The sequence below is a fragment of the Rousettus aegyptiacus genome, unplaced genomic scaffold (assembly GCF_014176215.1).
Source record: "Rousettus aegyptiacus isolate mRouAeg1 unplaced genomic scaffold, mRouAeg1.p scaffold_m13_p_1, whole genome shotgun sequence".
In the NCBI taxonomy this organism is placed as follows: domain Eukaryota; kingdom Metazoa; phylum Chordata; class Mammalia; order Chiroptera; family Pteropodidae; genus Rousettus; species Rousettus aegyptiacus.
In genome coordinates this window covers 42780800-42798511 of record NW_023416284.1, presented here as the reverse complement: position 1 = coordinate 42798511, position 17712 = coordinate 42780800, and the positions used below count along the sequence as shown (strand labels likewise).

At 34.2% G+C, this 17712-nt stretch overlaps 2 protein-coding genes across 6 annotated transcripts in view; one reads left to right on the top strand and one right to left on the bottom strand.

Moving 5' to 3' along the window:
• LOC107508517 (integrin subunit beta 3 binding protein) overlaps nt 1–1013 on the top strand; it is a 52063-nt gene extending 51050 nt beyond the window's left edge. For all 4 annotated transcript variants that reach the window (XM_036234741.1, XM_036234746.1, XM_036234727.1 and 1 more), the window contains one exon: nt 710–1013. Coding sequence is in view for 1 of the 4 variants with exons in the window: in XM_036234746.1 (XP_036090639.1) it covers nt 710–741 (32 nt within the window). In the remaining 3 variants the exon portion in view is untranslated. The remainder of the gene's footprint in view (nt 1–709) is intronic.
• ALG6 (ALG6 alpha-1,3-glucosyltransferase) overlaps nt 1012–17712 on the bottom strand; it is a 41837-nt gene continuing 25136 nt past the window's right edge. For both annotated transcript variants that reach the window (XM_016140392.2, XM_016140394.2), the window contains 6 exons: nt 16358–16443; nt 14874–14958; nt 11804–11874; nt 8196–8264; nt 7866–8064; nt 1012–2180 (listed from right to left, as the gene is read on the bottom strand). In XM_016140392.2, coding sequence (XP_015995878.2) covers nt 1983–2180; nt 7866–8064; nt 8196–8264; nt 11804–11874; nt 14874–14958; nt 16358–16443 — 708 coding nt within the window. In that variant the 3' untranslated portion in view covers nt 1012–1982. The remainder of the gene's footprint in view (nt 2181–7865; nt 8065–8195; nt 8265–11803; nt 11875–14873; nt 14959–16357; nt 16444–17712) is intronic.

Sequence of the window (17712 nt, the reverse complement as noted above, 5' to 3'; positions counted from 1 at the left end):
ATGACTTCTGTGTGCTTCATATTTGATACATGAACATACACCCTATTCGCTTCATTTTAAGAAGCAAACCTATTGGCAACAGAGAAAACTGCATTTCTCAGAAATGGCCCTTCCCTCTAAAATGAACTTGAAAATAATTTAGAAGGGTTCATTTTTCACAGGTGTATTAGTGAAGTGAGAAATTGTTAATATTTTTGCATAACCTAAATATCTTTATGTTAAAACATTCCTATAATCCTGGGAGTAGCTGAGAAGTGCTTTGGAATTGCCTGTTTCTATGATCTTAATTCATCACTGGACATTTTTGGTATTTTGGAACTTAATCCCTCCAAGTTCGAAGTGGACTCTCCTTAAACTGGTTTCTAATAGATATGAGATACTTGACCTATAATTGCTATAAGTCTCCATAAAACTATAATGTAACTAACTTGGTAAGATTAGATTAAATCATCTAGAAAATATTTACAGAATTTATCTATAAGATACCGTGAATATGGGTGCATTCTATTTTACTAATGTTTATATACTTTTGTTTTTAAAAAGTAACATTTCCTATTCAGGTTATTCAGAAGTTAGAACTTCCTCATCACTGATTTAAATCATCATCCTGTGTTAGACACAAGTATGCTATTACAAAAAAATAAAAACTAAAAAAATAAGACTATGCTCGCCAGCCAAGATGCTGACATTTGGGCACACTTGATTACAGATGGTGACCATGGACAGCGATGTTCCTGCTGATTCGGCAGTGATTCAAGGCTGCTTTTCTCTGCTGACCTGCCCTTTGAGTCTTTATGTACATTTACTTTGAGAAAGAAAAGAAATACTTCTTGATTTTCACTTTGTCTAAAACCACTTCCTTTATCATACCTTCTTGTATCTGCCTGTGGTTGTCCATGTCTAGAACCACATTTTCTTTGTGTGTAATGTGTTTGGCTTGCATTGTTTTAAAATATACTACCACTTATGCTTCAATGGCTATCTTATGAAATAAATATATTCATTAAAATATAGATTGATGGGACAATGATTTTATTTTTATCACAGAGACTAAAGAAAACACCTTTACATGAGAAACAACAACATGGATATAATACATTATTTTTACCAATTGAATACTATAGTAAAGATGGGCCTCTGCTAATAAATAGTGATATAGTATTAACAGGGTCAGGTTAACACAAAGCATGATATGAATCAATGCTTATCATAGTGGTAACCTTGAACCATGTCCTAACAAACAAAAAGCACAAAAAGACTAAATCCTACATAAAGCCATTTAACTTAAACAAAATTATCCTGGAAGTTTAGAATCTAGTGATCATGAGTAATAAAAAGACCTCTCAAACCACTTAGATGTAAATTCAGGAAAATTCATTAATTACATTCAACTAAATCAGTATTCTTAGAAATAACAGAGATTAATCTCTCTGCCTTGTTAAAAAAAATTAAAGTTTGCACATGTAGTAAGTCTTCAAGCAATTTAAGCTGCCTTCTCATAGTCATTTAAAAGATTATCACAAATTTAATCCCTGAGATACAATTTCTAAAGAATGAAGCACACATTATTATATTCTAAAATGTAAGGAACACTACATTTAAATACCAAAATTAGTAATTTCCTTTCAAAAAAAGGGGCTAAAATCTCCCATCAAGCTCACTGTATTTGCAGATTTTTTTCCAAGATAGTAAATTATAGAGTACATTTCCTAAGTAAATGCTTGGATTAAAAATATCTTATTTTCCTGCTTGAATAGCTGATTATTAATAAAACCAGTATGTCTTGGCTACTTAATGGTTAGGAAAATAAAAGCCTCCATTGGACTTTGGTACCCCTATACATTTGTGTACAGAACAATGACTTTACTATTTCCTTTTCTATAATTTTATAATCCTCAAAATGGTAATTTTATTTATACATAGCAAAAAAAAAATCACAAAACCTTTTAGCACTTGTTAACATTTTCACGTTTCACATAGAGCTAGTTGATTTTCTTCTGATTTCTTCTGTTTTTGGAATCCCACATTATTATAATGTTAAAATATATAAAGAAGAACAAGAATTTCAAGCAGGATACAAAACACACCAATACAGAAAATAAGTCCGGTAATTTCTGAGGAGGATCCAGTGTGACAGTCATCAGTGTAAGAAGGACCATAATGATTATCGAGATAAGAAACTGTAAGGAAGGAAAAAGTATTATTAAGTAACATAAAAGGAAATTTAAAGGTACTGGTAACAGATTTATAGCTGTAAATGAGCAGAATCGAAGGTGAAGATTGGGGGTACAATCTCTTTTACTGGTAGATCTCAACCTAGGCTGCAATTTAGAATCACCTGGGAGGTTTTTAATATCTCAATGTCCATGCCACACCCAAAAGCAATTAAATCAGAGTTTCTAGGGTAGGCCTCAGTATTTTTTAAAGTTCTCCAAGTGATTCCCATGTGTAATGAAGCCTGAAAAGCCCCATCTTATACTTCATACCACCCAGGCACTGAAGAAAAGTTATCTGGAACAGATAATACTGCTCTGCTTAAATTCACAGCATGCTCCACGGCCCTGAGTCCTCTATGAGAAAGTTATCCATGGCAAACAGAAAATTATATTTCATGTTCGTTGTATACTTTCAGTGAGCTAGTGCTACAGTAAAGCAGTAAAGTAAAGGTGGGGCTTATGAAAGAAAATGTACTCTGGCCTCAGTTTTCATTTTAGTTAGGGGAATGCATGAACTAGTTAAAATCACATGGTCACTTTTTATTAAATGCCAAATTGAGTAGTAAAAATAATTATAGCATTGATGTGTAATTGTGTAGCAGTCTTCTCTAGACCACTGTACTATACAGTAGAACTTTCTGTATTGATGGAAATGTTCTATATCTCCGTACTCCAAAGGAGCAGGTTCTAACCACATGTGGCTGCTGAGCATCTGAAATGTCCCTGCTACAAATGAGGAAATAAATTGTTTACTGTATTTAATTTTACTAAGTCTAAATTACCATGTGTGTCTAGTGGCTACTGTATTGAACAGTTTAGCTCTAGACTGTGAGCTCCTTTAAGACAAGGACCAGCCAAATATTATTCATTTTAGCCCTAGCGTAGCACATAAGCTGCTTAAGTGAATATAGGAAGCAAGCAGTAAGAAACAGTACTCAGTGACTGTCACAAAGAAGATGGGACATAATTAGAACCCTGAAAGATGCTTTGAGGGCTATGACAGGAGTCATGAGACCAGAATAGGGAGTAATGCAGTGATCATTTCAGATGCAAAAGTAGGAAGGATAGGAGCCAAAAAGGCTAACAGACAGGTATAAATAGGCTGCAATTATCCTCCAAGGGGAAAATCCCTGAGTCGACCTCAGTAGAGAGAAAATTTCTGAAGTGAAATCATCAAGTTAAACTTAAGAAATATGGGACTGGTTGAAATGTCATGATACTATGATCTTGAATCAGTGTTAAAAGACATGCTAAAATCTTCCATTTTAACAAACTCCAACTACTACTGCCATTATCTGCCCATACTTATAGCAAAATTTCCCAAAAGAGTTGCCTATAGCCACATCCAGTTCTCCCACTCACTAGTAAACCCACACTAATTAGGCTTTCACCCTAGTTACCCCAATGCAATTGGCCTGGTCAAAGATCCATAATAACCTGCACTGTACTAAATCCAGTGTTCAATTCTTATTGCCTATGTGATCTCTCAGCAGCACCTGAAATGACACAACACTCCCATATCCTTGCAACACTTCTTTTGCGGGCTTCAAGGACACCATGGTCATGCTTTCTTCCCACCTCACTAGTTTATCCTTCTCAGACAATTTTGCTGGCTCCTTCTCATGTGCTCCCCGCCCACCCCACCCCCACCTCCATCTTTGCGTTGTAGTATCCCAGGGCTCAGTACTTAGTTTTCTTAATCTATACGCAGCTTTGGTGAGCTCATTCGTGATATGACTTTAGATGATAATCTATATGCCAAAAACTCAGATTACTGTCTCCAGCCTAGACTACTCCCCTAAACTGCAGATTCATATATCCGAATGTTCCTTAATGTTGCCACTTGGATATCTACTAAGAATCTAAAAATAAATACACTTACAAACTATCTTTAATAAGAGTTTAACAGCTAACTTCTAATAAAACATGGAAGCCACAAGACACTGAGATGAATGTCATTCAAATGCTATAATAAAAAGATAATTCCATTTCTAGCAAAAAAATCCTTCAAAAATGGAGAAATTAACACAAAACAAAGTCAATACATTTGAAAATACTGAAATACAAAGTATGTTCTCCAAACACATCAAAATTAGAATAGAAAAACAGGAATCTAGGAAATCCCAAATATTTTAAAACAAATTTCTAAATCATAAAGAATAAGTCAAATGGAAAAGAACTACATTTTTAACTAAACAAAACATACATATATATAATTATATATATATATCAAATTTCTGGAATGGCAAAGGAGAATTTATAAGATTGAATGCCTATATAAAAATGAGGGAAAAGGCCTCAAATCAATCACTAGACCTTTAAGAAACTAGATAATGAGTAAACCAAACTGAAAGCAAGTATGAGAAAGGGTATTATAAAATTATAATGAAAATCAATGAAATAGACAATAGAAAAACAACAGAAAAAATCAATGACCAGAAGTTGGTTCTGTAAAAAGATCAGTGAAGCCAACAAACTTTAGCTAGACTGGCCAAAAAAAAGGAGAGAGGGTACAAATTCCCAAAACTAGAAATGAAAAAAGGATATCACTCTACCTACCATACATGAAAATAAAAAAGGATAAAAGATTACTATGAACGACTGTAAGCCAAATTAGAGAACATGGATGAAATGGACAGATTCTTAAGACACACCACTGAAACTGTCTCAAGATATACAGAAACTGAATAGACCTTTAACAAAAAGAATGAATCATTTTGAAAGTCCCTCAAAGAAAGGCCGAGGCACAAATGGCTTCACTGGTGAATTATACTAAATATTTATAAAAGAATTAATACCAATCCTTAACAAACTCTTCCAAAAAGTAGAAATGGGACACTTCCCAACTCATTCAATGAGGCAAGTATTAACCCTGATACCAAAACCAAACAAACACATCACTAGAAAACTACAGACCAATATCCCTTATGAATATAGATACATAGTCTTTTACAAAATACTGGCAAAACCAAACCAGTGGCATATACAAAAAAGGATTATACATAATGATCAAGTGGGACTTATCCCACGAATGCGAGGTTCGTTCAACATACAAAAAGCAATCAATGTAATATACCATATTAATAAAATAAAAGGTAAAAAACACATTAACCTCCCTAAAATTTGTCTTTATGCATTAGATACATAAAAAGCGTTTACAACATCCAACACCTTTCCCTAATAAAAACACCCAAACTAGGAATAGAATTTCCTAACCAAATAATAAAGACCATTCATAAAAAACCCACAGCTAATATAATAGTTAATGGGAAAGATTAATTGCTTTCCCCCTAAAATCATGAAGAAGAAAAGATCTCCACTCTTGCCGATGGTATTCAACACTGTATTAGAGAGTCTAGCCAGGGTGGCCAAGGGGGAAAAAAGGCATCCAGATTGGGAAGAAGAAAGTAAAACTATGATTTGCAGATGACATAATCTTGTATATAAAAAATCATTAAGGAATCCACAAAAAACTTATAGCACAGAATGTTTCATGTGAAAAAGTCAATTGTATACAGTAGCAATGAACATTATGAAAATGAAATTAAGAAAATTCCATTTACAAGAGCATCATAAAGAATACTTAGAAATAAATTTAACAAAAGTGCAAGATGGGTACACTCAAAACTACAGAATACTGTTGAAGGAAACTAAAGAATAAATGGAATTACATCTTATCTTTTTAGGGTTGGATGACAAAATATTATGTTAATACTCCACAAATTGATATACAGATTTAAAGCTATCCCTATCAAAATATCATCTGGGTTTTTGGAAAAATTAACAAGCTTATCCTAAAAATAATATGGAAACATAGGGATGTAGAACAGCTAAAACAATCCTGAAAAAGAACAAAGTTGGAGGACTCATTTTCAATTTCAAAACTACAAAGCTATAGTAATCCAGACTGTGGTGCGGGCGTGAGCGTAGACATATAGATCAATAAGAACTGAGAGTCCATAAATAAATCCTTACATTTAGGATCAGCCGATTTTCAACAAGGGTGCCAACATAATTCATTGATGCTAGAACAACTAATAAAGTTGGGATTCCAATAACACCCCATACACAAAGATGAACTCTAATCAATAACCTAAAGAACTAAAACTATAAACCTCTTAATTAAAAGAAAATATGAGTAAATCTTCATGAACTTTGGTTACTAATGTTTCTTAGATATGACACCAGAAGCACAAAACACAAAAGATATATTAGACTTCATAAAAATCAAAACTTTGTGCTGCAAATGATGCCACCAAGAAGTCAAAGACTACCCACAGACTGGGATACTATATCTAATAAAAGACCCCATATTGAGAATGTATAAAGAATTCTTAAAACTCAAAAATAAAAAGACAACCCAATTTAAAATAGGCAAAGGATTTGAATAGGCATTTCTCCAAAGATATGCAAAAGGTCAAAAAGCATATAAAAAGATACTCAGTATCATTAGTAACTATGGAAATGCAAATCAAAGCCACAATGAAATACCATTTCACACCCACTAGGATGGCCATGATAAAAAAGACAACAAGTGCTGTGAAGGATGTGGAAAAATTGGAACCCTCATAAATTGCTGGTGGGAAAACATAGAACATGCAGCACTTTGGAAAACAGGTGCAGTTTCTCAAAATGTTAAACATAGAATTACCACTCCTAACTATATACTTAAGGGAAATGAAAACATGTATGCACTGATGAACTTGTACACAAATCTTCACAGCAGCATATTCATAACAGCCAAAAAGTGAAAGCAACCTAATGTCCAACTGATGAATGGATAAGCAAAATGTGGTATATTCATGTAATGGAATATAATTTGGCAATAAAAAGGAATGAAGTATTGATACATGCTACAACACAGATGAACCTCTAAAACATGCTAAGTGAGAGAAGCCAGTCACAAAAGGCCACACTTCATATGAGTCCACGTTTTGGACTGAACTGTATCCCCACAAAATTCACATGTCGATGCTCTAATCTCCAATGTGTTCCAGTGTGGAGACAGAAACTTTAGGGAGGTTAAATTAAGGGTAGGGCCCTCATCTGATCAAACTAGTGTCCTTATAAGAGGAATAGACACCAAAGAACTCTTTCAATCCCCTCCCCACACACACACAGACGAGGCATATGAGGACACATCAAGGTCATCATCTATAAGCCAGAAAAAGAGGCCTCACTAGAAGCCAAAGCTGGTAACACCTTGATCTTGGACATCTAGCCTCCAAAACTGTGAGTAAGTAAATTTCTGTTGCTTAAGCCACCGGTCCTTGGTATTACCTATGGCAGCCCTAGCAGACTAATACATTCATTTATATGAAATGTCCAAATAAGCAAATCTATAGAGACAGAAGGTAGATTAGTGGCTTTCCGAGGCTGGAAGTTAAGGCTAAGGGTAGAATGGGGAATGACTGCTAATGAAAACAGGGTTTCTTTTTGGCGTGATGAAAATTATCTAAAATTAGATGAGGTGATGGTTGTACAACTCTGTATACATACTTAAAACCACTGAATTACATACTTTAAATGGGTAGAATTTATGTATGAATTTATATGAATTATACCTTAAAAGGGTTATAAAAGAAAAAAGATATTAATTTTTTAATAGTTCCATGCTAACTACCATTCCTTAAAAACTGAACAGCTTACCAAATGTTGTATAATTCTTGGAAGAAAAGTAAAATATGGAAGATATCTCCTAACAGAAATGGAAAAGGATTTCAACTGCAGTTCTTCTTCTGAAGTCTTCTCAAATATTGAAAAGGAAGTTGCACAAGCTATAAAAAATGCCATCGTAGTCACAACTGAAGGCATTAGGAGTTCATCCTTCAATAGAAGAGGTAGCATACTGTAAGGGTAAGTAGAAAAAAACATCGAAAGAAAAGTGTCAATTCAAACCATAATCACTTTGTAAAAAAGTTTTAAATGACTTTATAAGAACTATACTGAAAATATTATGTTGAAATTGGTTTTACTCACCTAAATGTTGACACAAGTAAAAACCAAGTAGACATAAAAGGAATCTCACTTAAAACTAAGCAGACAGGACTAAAATGATAAAGAAAAAGTATTTTAATATTATAGAATATAATTTCAGTTCTTACCTGTAAAATATTATATAAGCACATTTATCGGTCTGATTTTTGGGGTAGCTAAAAACAAATACCAAAAATAACCAGCAAGGTCTCTATATGGACTCTTGAGTCACTTTTTTATAACTATCAGTTTGAACTAAATGAGTATAAACAGAGAAGGTGTCAACTTCTGATAACTGGAAATATGCTTCTTTCAGTATTCCATTAATGAAATATTTGATCTCTGTCATATACACAGTAGCTTAAAGAAAGGATCAGATAAACAGATCTCAACATTCAGAGAAAGAGGTTTTTCATGTATTTCACCCTACTTGTTAAATATGAAATGAATTCCTGGTACAGTGGTTTTCAAACTTTTTTATGATCCTCCACATTATCTATCACTCAGCTAAGTTAAAAACTAAAGGTATAACAAGGTCATCATCTGCTGAAGGAAGGACAGCAGAGGCAAAGAATTATAAAGGAAAACAAGTTTATGATGATAGAATAAAAGAAAAGAGGAAAAAGACAATAGGAAGAGGCTACATGAAAAGAGCAACAATATAGGAACAGGAAGCGTAAATGGAGCCACCAGCTTTTTCAAAGAGCAATTTAGGGTCATACGTGCAAACTCTGTGACCTTACCACCAACCCCTAGTCCCACTGCCATCTGGACTCAACTGCAGAGATGCTCAGGAAGAGGACTACCTAGAAGACCTGAGTCCTAGTTCCATCTCTGCCCCTAACTTACTGTATGACCTTGAACAGATGATTAATTTAACCTTTTTTCTTGTCTACAAATGGTAATAATACTACCTTGTGTTAGTAAGTAGTTGAAAAAACTCTTACAAGTGTTGGGGGAGGGGAAAATGTAGAGTGACTGCTTAATAGGCATGGGGTTAATCAATAATATTGTAATAACTATGTAGGATGTCAGATGAGTACTAGATTTATTGGGGTGACCACTTTAAAAGATATATAAATGTCTAATCGCCATGTTGTATAACTGAAGCTAATATAATATGTCAACTGTAACTGAAAAATTTAAAACATTATTTAAAGAAATAGGCATGGGTTTTCCTTTCAGGATGATGAATGTTTTGGAAGTAGACAGTGTTGATGGTTGCACACTGTAAATGTACTAATGGTATATTTTACCACAATTTTAAAAATACATATATAAGTCATTTCTTTAAAAAAAAAATTATCTATACGTGTCTTCTCTCATCATTTCTTAAACCCACCCAAATCAGGCTTTTGCCTGCATCACTTCACCAACACTAACCTTGTCAAAGTCACCGGTGACTTCCATTTTGCGAAGGCAAACAATCTATTCTCAGCCCTCATCTTGACCTATTAGCAGCATCTGATACAACTGATCACCTTGTGTCCTTTCTTCCCCCAGCTTTATTGAGATATAATTGACATATAATGTTGTGCAACTTTAAAGTGTACAATGTGATAATTTCATGTAGGTTTTACCACAGTAAGGTTAATTAACACATCTGTCAACTCAGTTACCTTCTGTGTGTGGTGAGAGCTTTTAAGATCTACCCTTTTAGCAACGTTCACGTATATAATACCTGTTAACTATTGTTAATTATAGCCACCATGCTGTACATTAGATCTCCAGAACTTATTTATGAAAGTCCGTACCCTTTGACTACCTTCACCCATGTTCCCTACCACTCCCTGGCAACTACATATCTACTCTCTGTTTCTGAGTTCAGTTTCCATGAGTTTCTGTGAGTCAGATTCCTCAAAACCCTTCCATGGTTCCCCATTTCTTTCACAATAAAAGCTAAAATTCCTAATATAGCCCATAAAGTCCTAGATAATTTGCACTCCTGTTAGCACTTCGATTTGACCTTCTATTACTCCCTACTCTGACCACTGCATTCTGGCCACATTGACCACTCTGTTGTTCACTCCAGAAGGCATAGTTCCATCTTGGGCCGTGGCACTGGCTGTTCCCTCTGTCAAGAATGTTATTCTCCCAGATATCCTCACAGCTAACTCCCTCACCTCCTCCAGTCCACATATCTCCTCAGTGTGGCCTACCTTGACATCACATTTAAAATTACAACCTGCACTTGCTCCTATACCCCCACCTCTGGTGCTCCCATCTTCCCTTGCCCTGTTTTATTTCTCCCTCATGGCCTTTATTACCTTCTAACACACTAATTTCTTGTTTTTACTTAATAATTAGTATCTGTCCTTAAGAATGAAAGCTAAAAAAGTAGAGATTTTTAACTGTTTTGTTCACAGATATATCCCAAGTGCATATAACAGTACCTAGCAAATGGTAGGCACTCAATAAATATTTATTTAATGAAATATTTGTTTAATGATAGATTAACTGGGACCAGGTCAAGAGGAACTTTTAATGCTAACTTTAAAATAGATGACCAAAATTATGTTAAAGTCATACACTGTTAAAAATATTCTAGGTATAGTTTTAGAGTATGATCCCCAGAAATTCAGGGCCCAAAGGCTAATTTGAATAGTCAGATAACAGGTCACTGAATAGGGTGCCTTTCTATGAGGTAGAAATTCTAGAGAAAATATACATATTTGAAAGCAGTACCTCTCCTCTATAGTTCTATCCCCTGGCACTAGGGATTTGTATAGGGTCAGCCTAATCTCACGTAACGGTAACTCAGGTTTAGACTTTGGGGGATGACATCAAGCTGTCCTCCCAGGCTGCAACGATTTGATCCTACTTTGTACAGAGCAAATGAACTTTCTACATAGGCCAGCCCAGCTTACTAAAGCTATGCACTGAGATTTCAGTCCAAAGCTCCACCTAATAAAAGCAATACTTTCTTCATTTGTCATTCGTCATTCTGTACATATATCTTCCACAAGAACCTAGCGAACAGGGTGAGGGGTGGAGTGGTTGTGGGTTGGGACTGATCTGGGGCAGGATTGAATATTCCCATAATTCTGAGTAAACGCTATTTTAATATTGAGATAATATACCCTCAACCATCAGCCAATTTCTATGAAGACCAGGAAAAAATTTTAATGGTCCTAAAACAAAGTAGTCTGGTTAGAGACTGCCAACAGAGTCTAACCAAAAGTTCTGACAAAAGAAAAAGAGGCATGACATGAAAGCCCATAGAGAGGTGAATGGAGAGAAAGAGGCAACTGAAGAGATGTGGAAATGAAAAAAATGAAAAAGGCAAAAATGACAAACAGTCTCCAATCTGAGGAAAGCCTCTTTGAAAGAAATATTTTGTATTAGCATATAGAAAATATATATGAAGAAACAGGAAGAAATAAGAAGTATATCAATAAGTCTATGAAATTTTTCAGTTTAAAGTATAAAGAAATGAAATTATAAAAGATCATTCAAAAACTTGATTTTATGAAATAATTTTATGCAACTATATTTAACATTCGTGTAGTTTTATTTTGCACTTAGGTGATTATAGGTAAGTAATAAATTTATTTACATATTATAAATACGTAATAATAAATAAATAAAACAATTGAAACATTTTTACTTACAATGATACCAAGAGAATGGACTTTTCATGTACGTGGAAAGAAAATAAAAAGAATGATAGTGCACAGGTAACCTTTAAGGAAAAGTGGGGAGGAGAAAGAGATAACGTGTAAAATTTAATAGCAATTTAATTATGAATCTGAGTAAAATTTATTTCACTAAAACTTTAAAGTTTAATGTGGCTTCTATCCAGAAGGAAAATGTATATGCAACACTAATATGCATATTTTATTCAAATATAATAATCAAATATTTTTTGAAAAAACTGATGATAAAACTGTACTTAACCATCTAAAAACAAGCTCATTGAGACTGTCGTTAACAAACAAAACTAAAAAGTACTTCAGACACGACAATCATATGTTTCTCCTTACTTGGAATCTCTGACAATTTAAATTAAAAAGCATTAAGGACAAGGTCAAAATCTAAAACTGGCAAAACAAATCTATTTCAGTGTTTTTAAAATGTGCACTTCAATAAAATATATTAAATGTTTTATAAAGTAATGTGCTATTTGGGGTTTTAAATAAAAGTTACTTAAATTTATTTTCAGAAGTTTATATTCTATATATGAGAGCTCTATCTATACATAGCAAATCCAGTTCAAGTAAAACCCTAAATCAGTACCTTATACATGCTATACAGTCAATCCATCAGCAAATCCTATCTACACCACCTCCTAAATACAAATATGCACCCACTTCTCTCCATTCTCCTCTGCTAATGGTGGTTGAAGGGCAGTCTAGCCACCCCTATCTTCCTCTTGGACTACTGCAATAACCACCTAACTGGTAACACTCAACAGCTTACAGTCCATTCTCCACTCAGATACCATGTCAGATCGTGTGCCTTTCCAAGTTTAAATTCCTCCAATAGCTTCCTATTACACTTAGAATAAAATCCAAAGTCTTGGGTTATCTGGGTCCTGCCTGCTTCTTCCAGTCTATTACTGTGTCTCTCACTCACTTTACACTAGCCACTTTATACCTGTCATTTATGCCTCCAACATGTCAAATGTGTTCCTCTCTTAAGGAAAACTTTGTTTTTATCAAGTCAGAGCTCCTTCTTTTTGGTTGGCCATTCAGTTCTAGGCTCAAATGTCACTTCCCTAGAAAGGCCTTCCCTTACTCAATCTAAAGTAGTGCTCCCTAACCAAACCCCATCAGCAGTCTTTTCACATAACACTATTTTCTTCATAGCCCTCATTACTCCCAGATACTTTGTTAACTGATTTATTTTGTTTATTGTATTTCTGCTGCTAGCATGAAAGGCCTTAATTAAGAAAGCAGGGAAGTTAACCGTCATTCACTTACATGCCACTACCTAGAAAAGGACCTGGCACATTAGAGAGCACTCAATAAACATTACTTGAATAAATATAAATTATTTTGTTGCAATAGCTAAATTGGTATTCATACTATCAATTGCCTCAATTATAGACTTATATTGAGAATTGAATTGAAAATAATTCCATCTTCATTGAAAGGAAAACACTTTAATTATAATGGGAAATGTTTTTAAAGCTCTCAGAAGTATTCAATAAGAATTCAAAATATCAACCAAAAAAAAATAACAAAAGTCATTAGGATAAATCTTTTTTAGTTTTTAAACACAGTGGCTTATATTAAAACATAGCAAACTAAATAAAATTAGGAAATTCAGAGAAATAAAATGTTTTCTGGCTTATAATACTAAAAGTAATCATCTCTAGCACTGCCACAGTTACTCAAACTCTGAAATTCCATTCCATTACCTTTTAAATATACCTTTATTTAGCATGCCACTTCCTAGAAAAATAACATAATCTTACATAAGCTTGCAAATATTTCAAGTTAGACCTACTAAAGACATCAGAGCATTACTAACCATATCCCTCCTGTTCTAAAAGTCCTATGGAATATTAACTGTAGATGACTTAGTATGCTCAGAGTTCACTCACAGAATGAAATAACAGAAATCGTCAATAAAAAGAAAACAAGAACATTAAACTACCTTTTTTGCACTGTGCTAATGATATACACTTTTGAATATTTTATTATAATGCTATGCTCAAGGCTGTTTTTAGAATGCAATGTTAATAAGTATCAATCCCAGAACTGAAACCCTAATTTCTAAAATGTTGTCCCCTTATAAAGTCCACTGACTTACTGTTTTTGTAAACTAAATTTTCTTGACATATTAAAAGATATCTCTTAAATGTCATTTTATAGGTGAAGACACACAAGAACAAAATTTTAAGTACCACTGAAATACCACGGAGAAGAATTTATAAACCCACCCAGAGAAACCCTAAACAGTAGGAAATAGAATCAATCCATCTTCAAACTGACACAAGACATCTTCCTAAAACAGAGATCTGTCCCTTCTCCTTCTCAAAAGTCTTTGGCTCCTCTTGCACACAAATCAAACTCCAATTTGTTCAGCCTGACACTCAAGCTCTTATACAGTTTGACCCTTTTTAACTCATCTCTCACTGTATCTCCTCAAAACACACACACACATACACACGAAGCCACACAAATCTCACTGTTTAGTAGCTACTCCCAGAGCACTCCCTATCCTTTCCTACTTCTGTGCCTTCACGCCCTTCAAGCTCTTCCTCCTTGAATTCTCTTCTGCTATCTAACCTATTCCAAATCTTGCTCAGCTTTCAAAATTTGACTCCAGTCCCACTTGCTCTAAAAAGCTAACATCTGCCCCGTAGGTAATATCTCCTTTTCCCATACTATCACAGCACTTAATTTGTATCTGATAGAACTTAATACCATCTGCTTACCACATAATTATTTAAGCATAGGTCTATTACCACTGTTTTCGTCTTTGTATTCCCTCATTGAGTAATACAAAGCAGAACCAAATAGTTGTTGAAATAAACTGAAAGATTCTGATTGCTCAGCCTAGTGCCCAACACAGCACATAAGTATGTCAGACACTTAATAAATGTTCACCAAATTAATGAATGTCTTATTTCTGAATCCAATAAATCCTGTTCAGAACAAGAAAATAATTATCTCTATTTTTAAAAGATCAGCTGCACCAAGAATTAAGTATCTAAAGTAATGAGAAACTTACCAGAGTAAATCTGAATGCTTTGGGAGAGGGCTGAAGTATTAATTTTATACATGCAGGAAGCAGGCTCAAAAATGTAAAACAAAAGCTAAAAAATGAATAAAGATAAAATATTTATTTTCTTTGCAAGGTATATAGCTAAATTAAAGACATTTTTTAAACTATAAAGATCATATTACTTATCAACTTAAGCTGATTTCGAATTAAAGTTTATTTTTATTTTTTAAATTTAAGACCAACTAACATTTAAGTAAAATCCACACACTGAAGTATGTATACTCTTTAATGATTATATAATACAAAACATAGTACTAAATATTGCTTATGTTATTTTACTATTTAGTAAATAAGGATATCACTGACAGATAGCTAAAAGTTAATTATCAAACACTCAAAATAAGAAAACCACCAGGTATAAAGAGACATTGCTATATTTGTAACACAAACACTCATAAAATGTACTCATAAAAGAATCTCTCCAGCCCTCATTTTGCAAAAGTTGATTATTTGATTTTCAAGCCCATGGTAAATTAAAAAGAGCAAGTTAGAAATGGAGCAGGAAGCTGCTAGAGCTTTTCCTAGTGATGGCTGATGGGCAGGAAGGAAAAATAACAAGCAGAGCCATTTGGAGCCCTTTAGTACCACGGCAAACGGCCTTTGAAAGCCCTGAAAACAAGTATTATAATGCAGTACAGTAACTGACTTTCCCACTCGTGGTGTGTCAACTTGGCTAGGCTGAACTACAGTTCCTTGTCACAGTGGGCCAAAGTGGATATTTTTCGTGAGAGAACTGGAGAGCAGAGGGAGGCAGCACCCATTTTGTAGCATGCACACACGCCTCCCAGTTATTCAAACACGAATCTTGGTGCTGCTGGAAAGAGATTATGCAGATCTAATAAAAGTCCCTATTCAATAGTTGGTCTTAAATTAATCTAAAGGAACATAGATTTGGGTGGCCTGACTTAATGAGTTAGAAGCCTTTCAAAGAAGGCTTAGGCCATCCCTAAACTCAGAGATTCTTATCAGCAGCTGGGTCTGAATTGCTCTTCATTCCTCCTAAATATTCCTTCCTGAATGTCTGCCTTGTGGACTTCCAGTTTGCTTAGCCAGTCCCCACAATTGTGTATGCCAATTTCACATAATAAATTCCTATACACACACACTGATCTCCTATTCCTTCTTCTCTAGTTGAACCCTGACTGATATACCACTAACACTCACAACTCTTCAAAATAATGTTAAATCAAATTTAGCATACTTTCTGCTTAAGGAGGAGAGAATCAGGCAACGATACAGGAAGATTTTCACAGAAAATATTGCAAATATAAGAGTTTTGTTATATGTAGGGGTAGGTTCACATTATGTGGAAAACTCATTAATGAAGAACTCCTCATTTTCTAATGGAGCCAGGTAAATGAGATATTACCGTAATACTTTCAGAGAAAAAAGCATATAAAACACTATGTGCAAACTTTTGTATCTCTTACCTGATTATTATCTGGATGTGACGTGGCAAAATATCCTTTATCTTCAGAAAGACACTGAGGCTGCACCAAATATTGGCTACTTTATCCTTAAAACAGATTTGTTAGTTTTATATTCTGATATAATTAAAAGAAATATTAAACTCTACAAAGTCCAGCCCATAATCTCTAAATAAACTTTTGAAAACGTGAAGTTTTTGTTCACAGTTTTATAACTAAGTTGATCAAACTCTCCAAGTAATGCATATACAAACATACACAAACACATGCACATTTTTTTTTTTTTTGTAATGGGAGTTGATCGAAATCACTAGCCAATCATAATCTAGACACTCCCAAAAGACATTTAATATTTTTCAAAGAACAGCACACTATCCCTAAATAATGAGGTTATTCATCTTTGGAAATTTTTCTAGAAATCTTCTGTTTTCCTAATTTGTTGAACACATTTGTTGAACACATATATCGTACACCTGAAATTATCCAGTGTAACCTTCTAGCTACCACCAATGACAAGAATTAATTGCTAATAAGTCAAGAAGTTTAAAGACATTAGCAAATTAAACTTGTAAGTACAGCACTCTGCTCATGAAACCATCCTCTGCATAGCTGTGAAGGTGTAACATCAAGAAGGTAACTATCACTGACAGCTGTGCCATCCTACTTCCCTGTCAGATCAAAGAAAATGCTCTTCAGATTTTGAGGACTAGTGAATGGAGGTGACCAGCAATACCATTAAACATGTTTGATACTAATTTTTATAATTATCATGATAAATACCATTTCTGAAATGGAAGATAAGGCAAATAACCAAGCAGCTTACATGGAGAATTAAACTTTTCTTTAGATTAAGTGTTATCCCTTTTCCCATTTAGAAAAGAAAAAAAGTGCAACTCGCTGCCAGCATTCATTTAACATCATACGTAGGAATGCTACATTTTCTAGGATTTGACATTTTCAGTGATTGAGAATTATTTTATTTTGCACATGGAAATACCACTACTAAAAACAGAATGCTATAAACAGAATGATGTCATTTGTTTCCAAAGACTATCGATATACTAGAGCGATTAGAAAATAATAATTAAAGTGAGATATTTCATGGCAAACTTTGGGGGCAAGCTTAGGACTGTAATCTGTGAGTTATCTCAGGGTAAACGCTACAGCCACAAGTGCCACCCGCAAGTATTCTCAGGGCAAACGGGAATTAAAGTCAGAGGAAATATAAAGAAGTTAGGAGCACAATGTTCAAAGTTCGAATCACAGCTCTGCCATGAACTAGCTATATGACCTCAGTTTTCTGATCTCTAAAGTGAATACGATAGCTACCTCAGAGGTATTATAAGGTTCAAATAAAA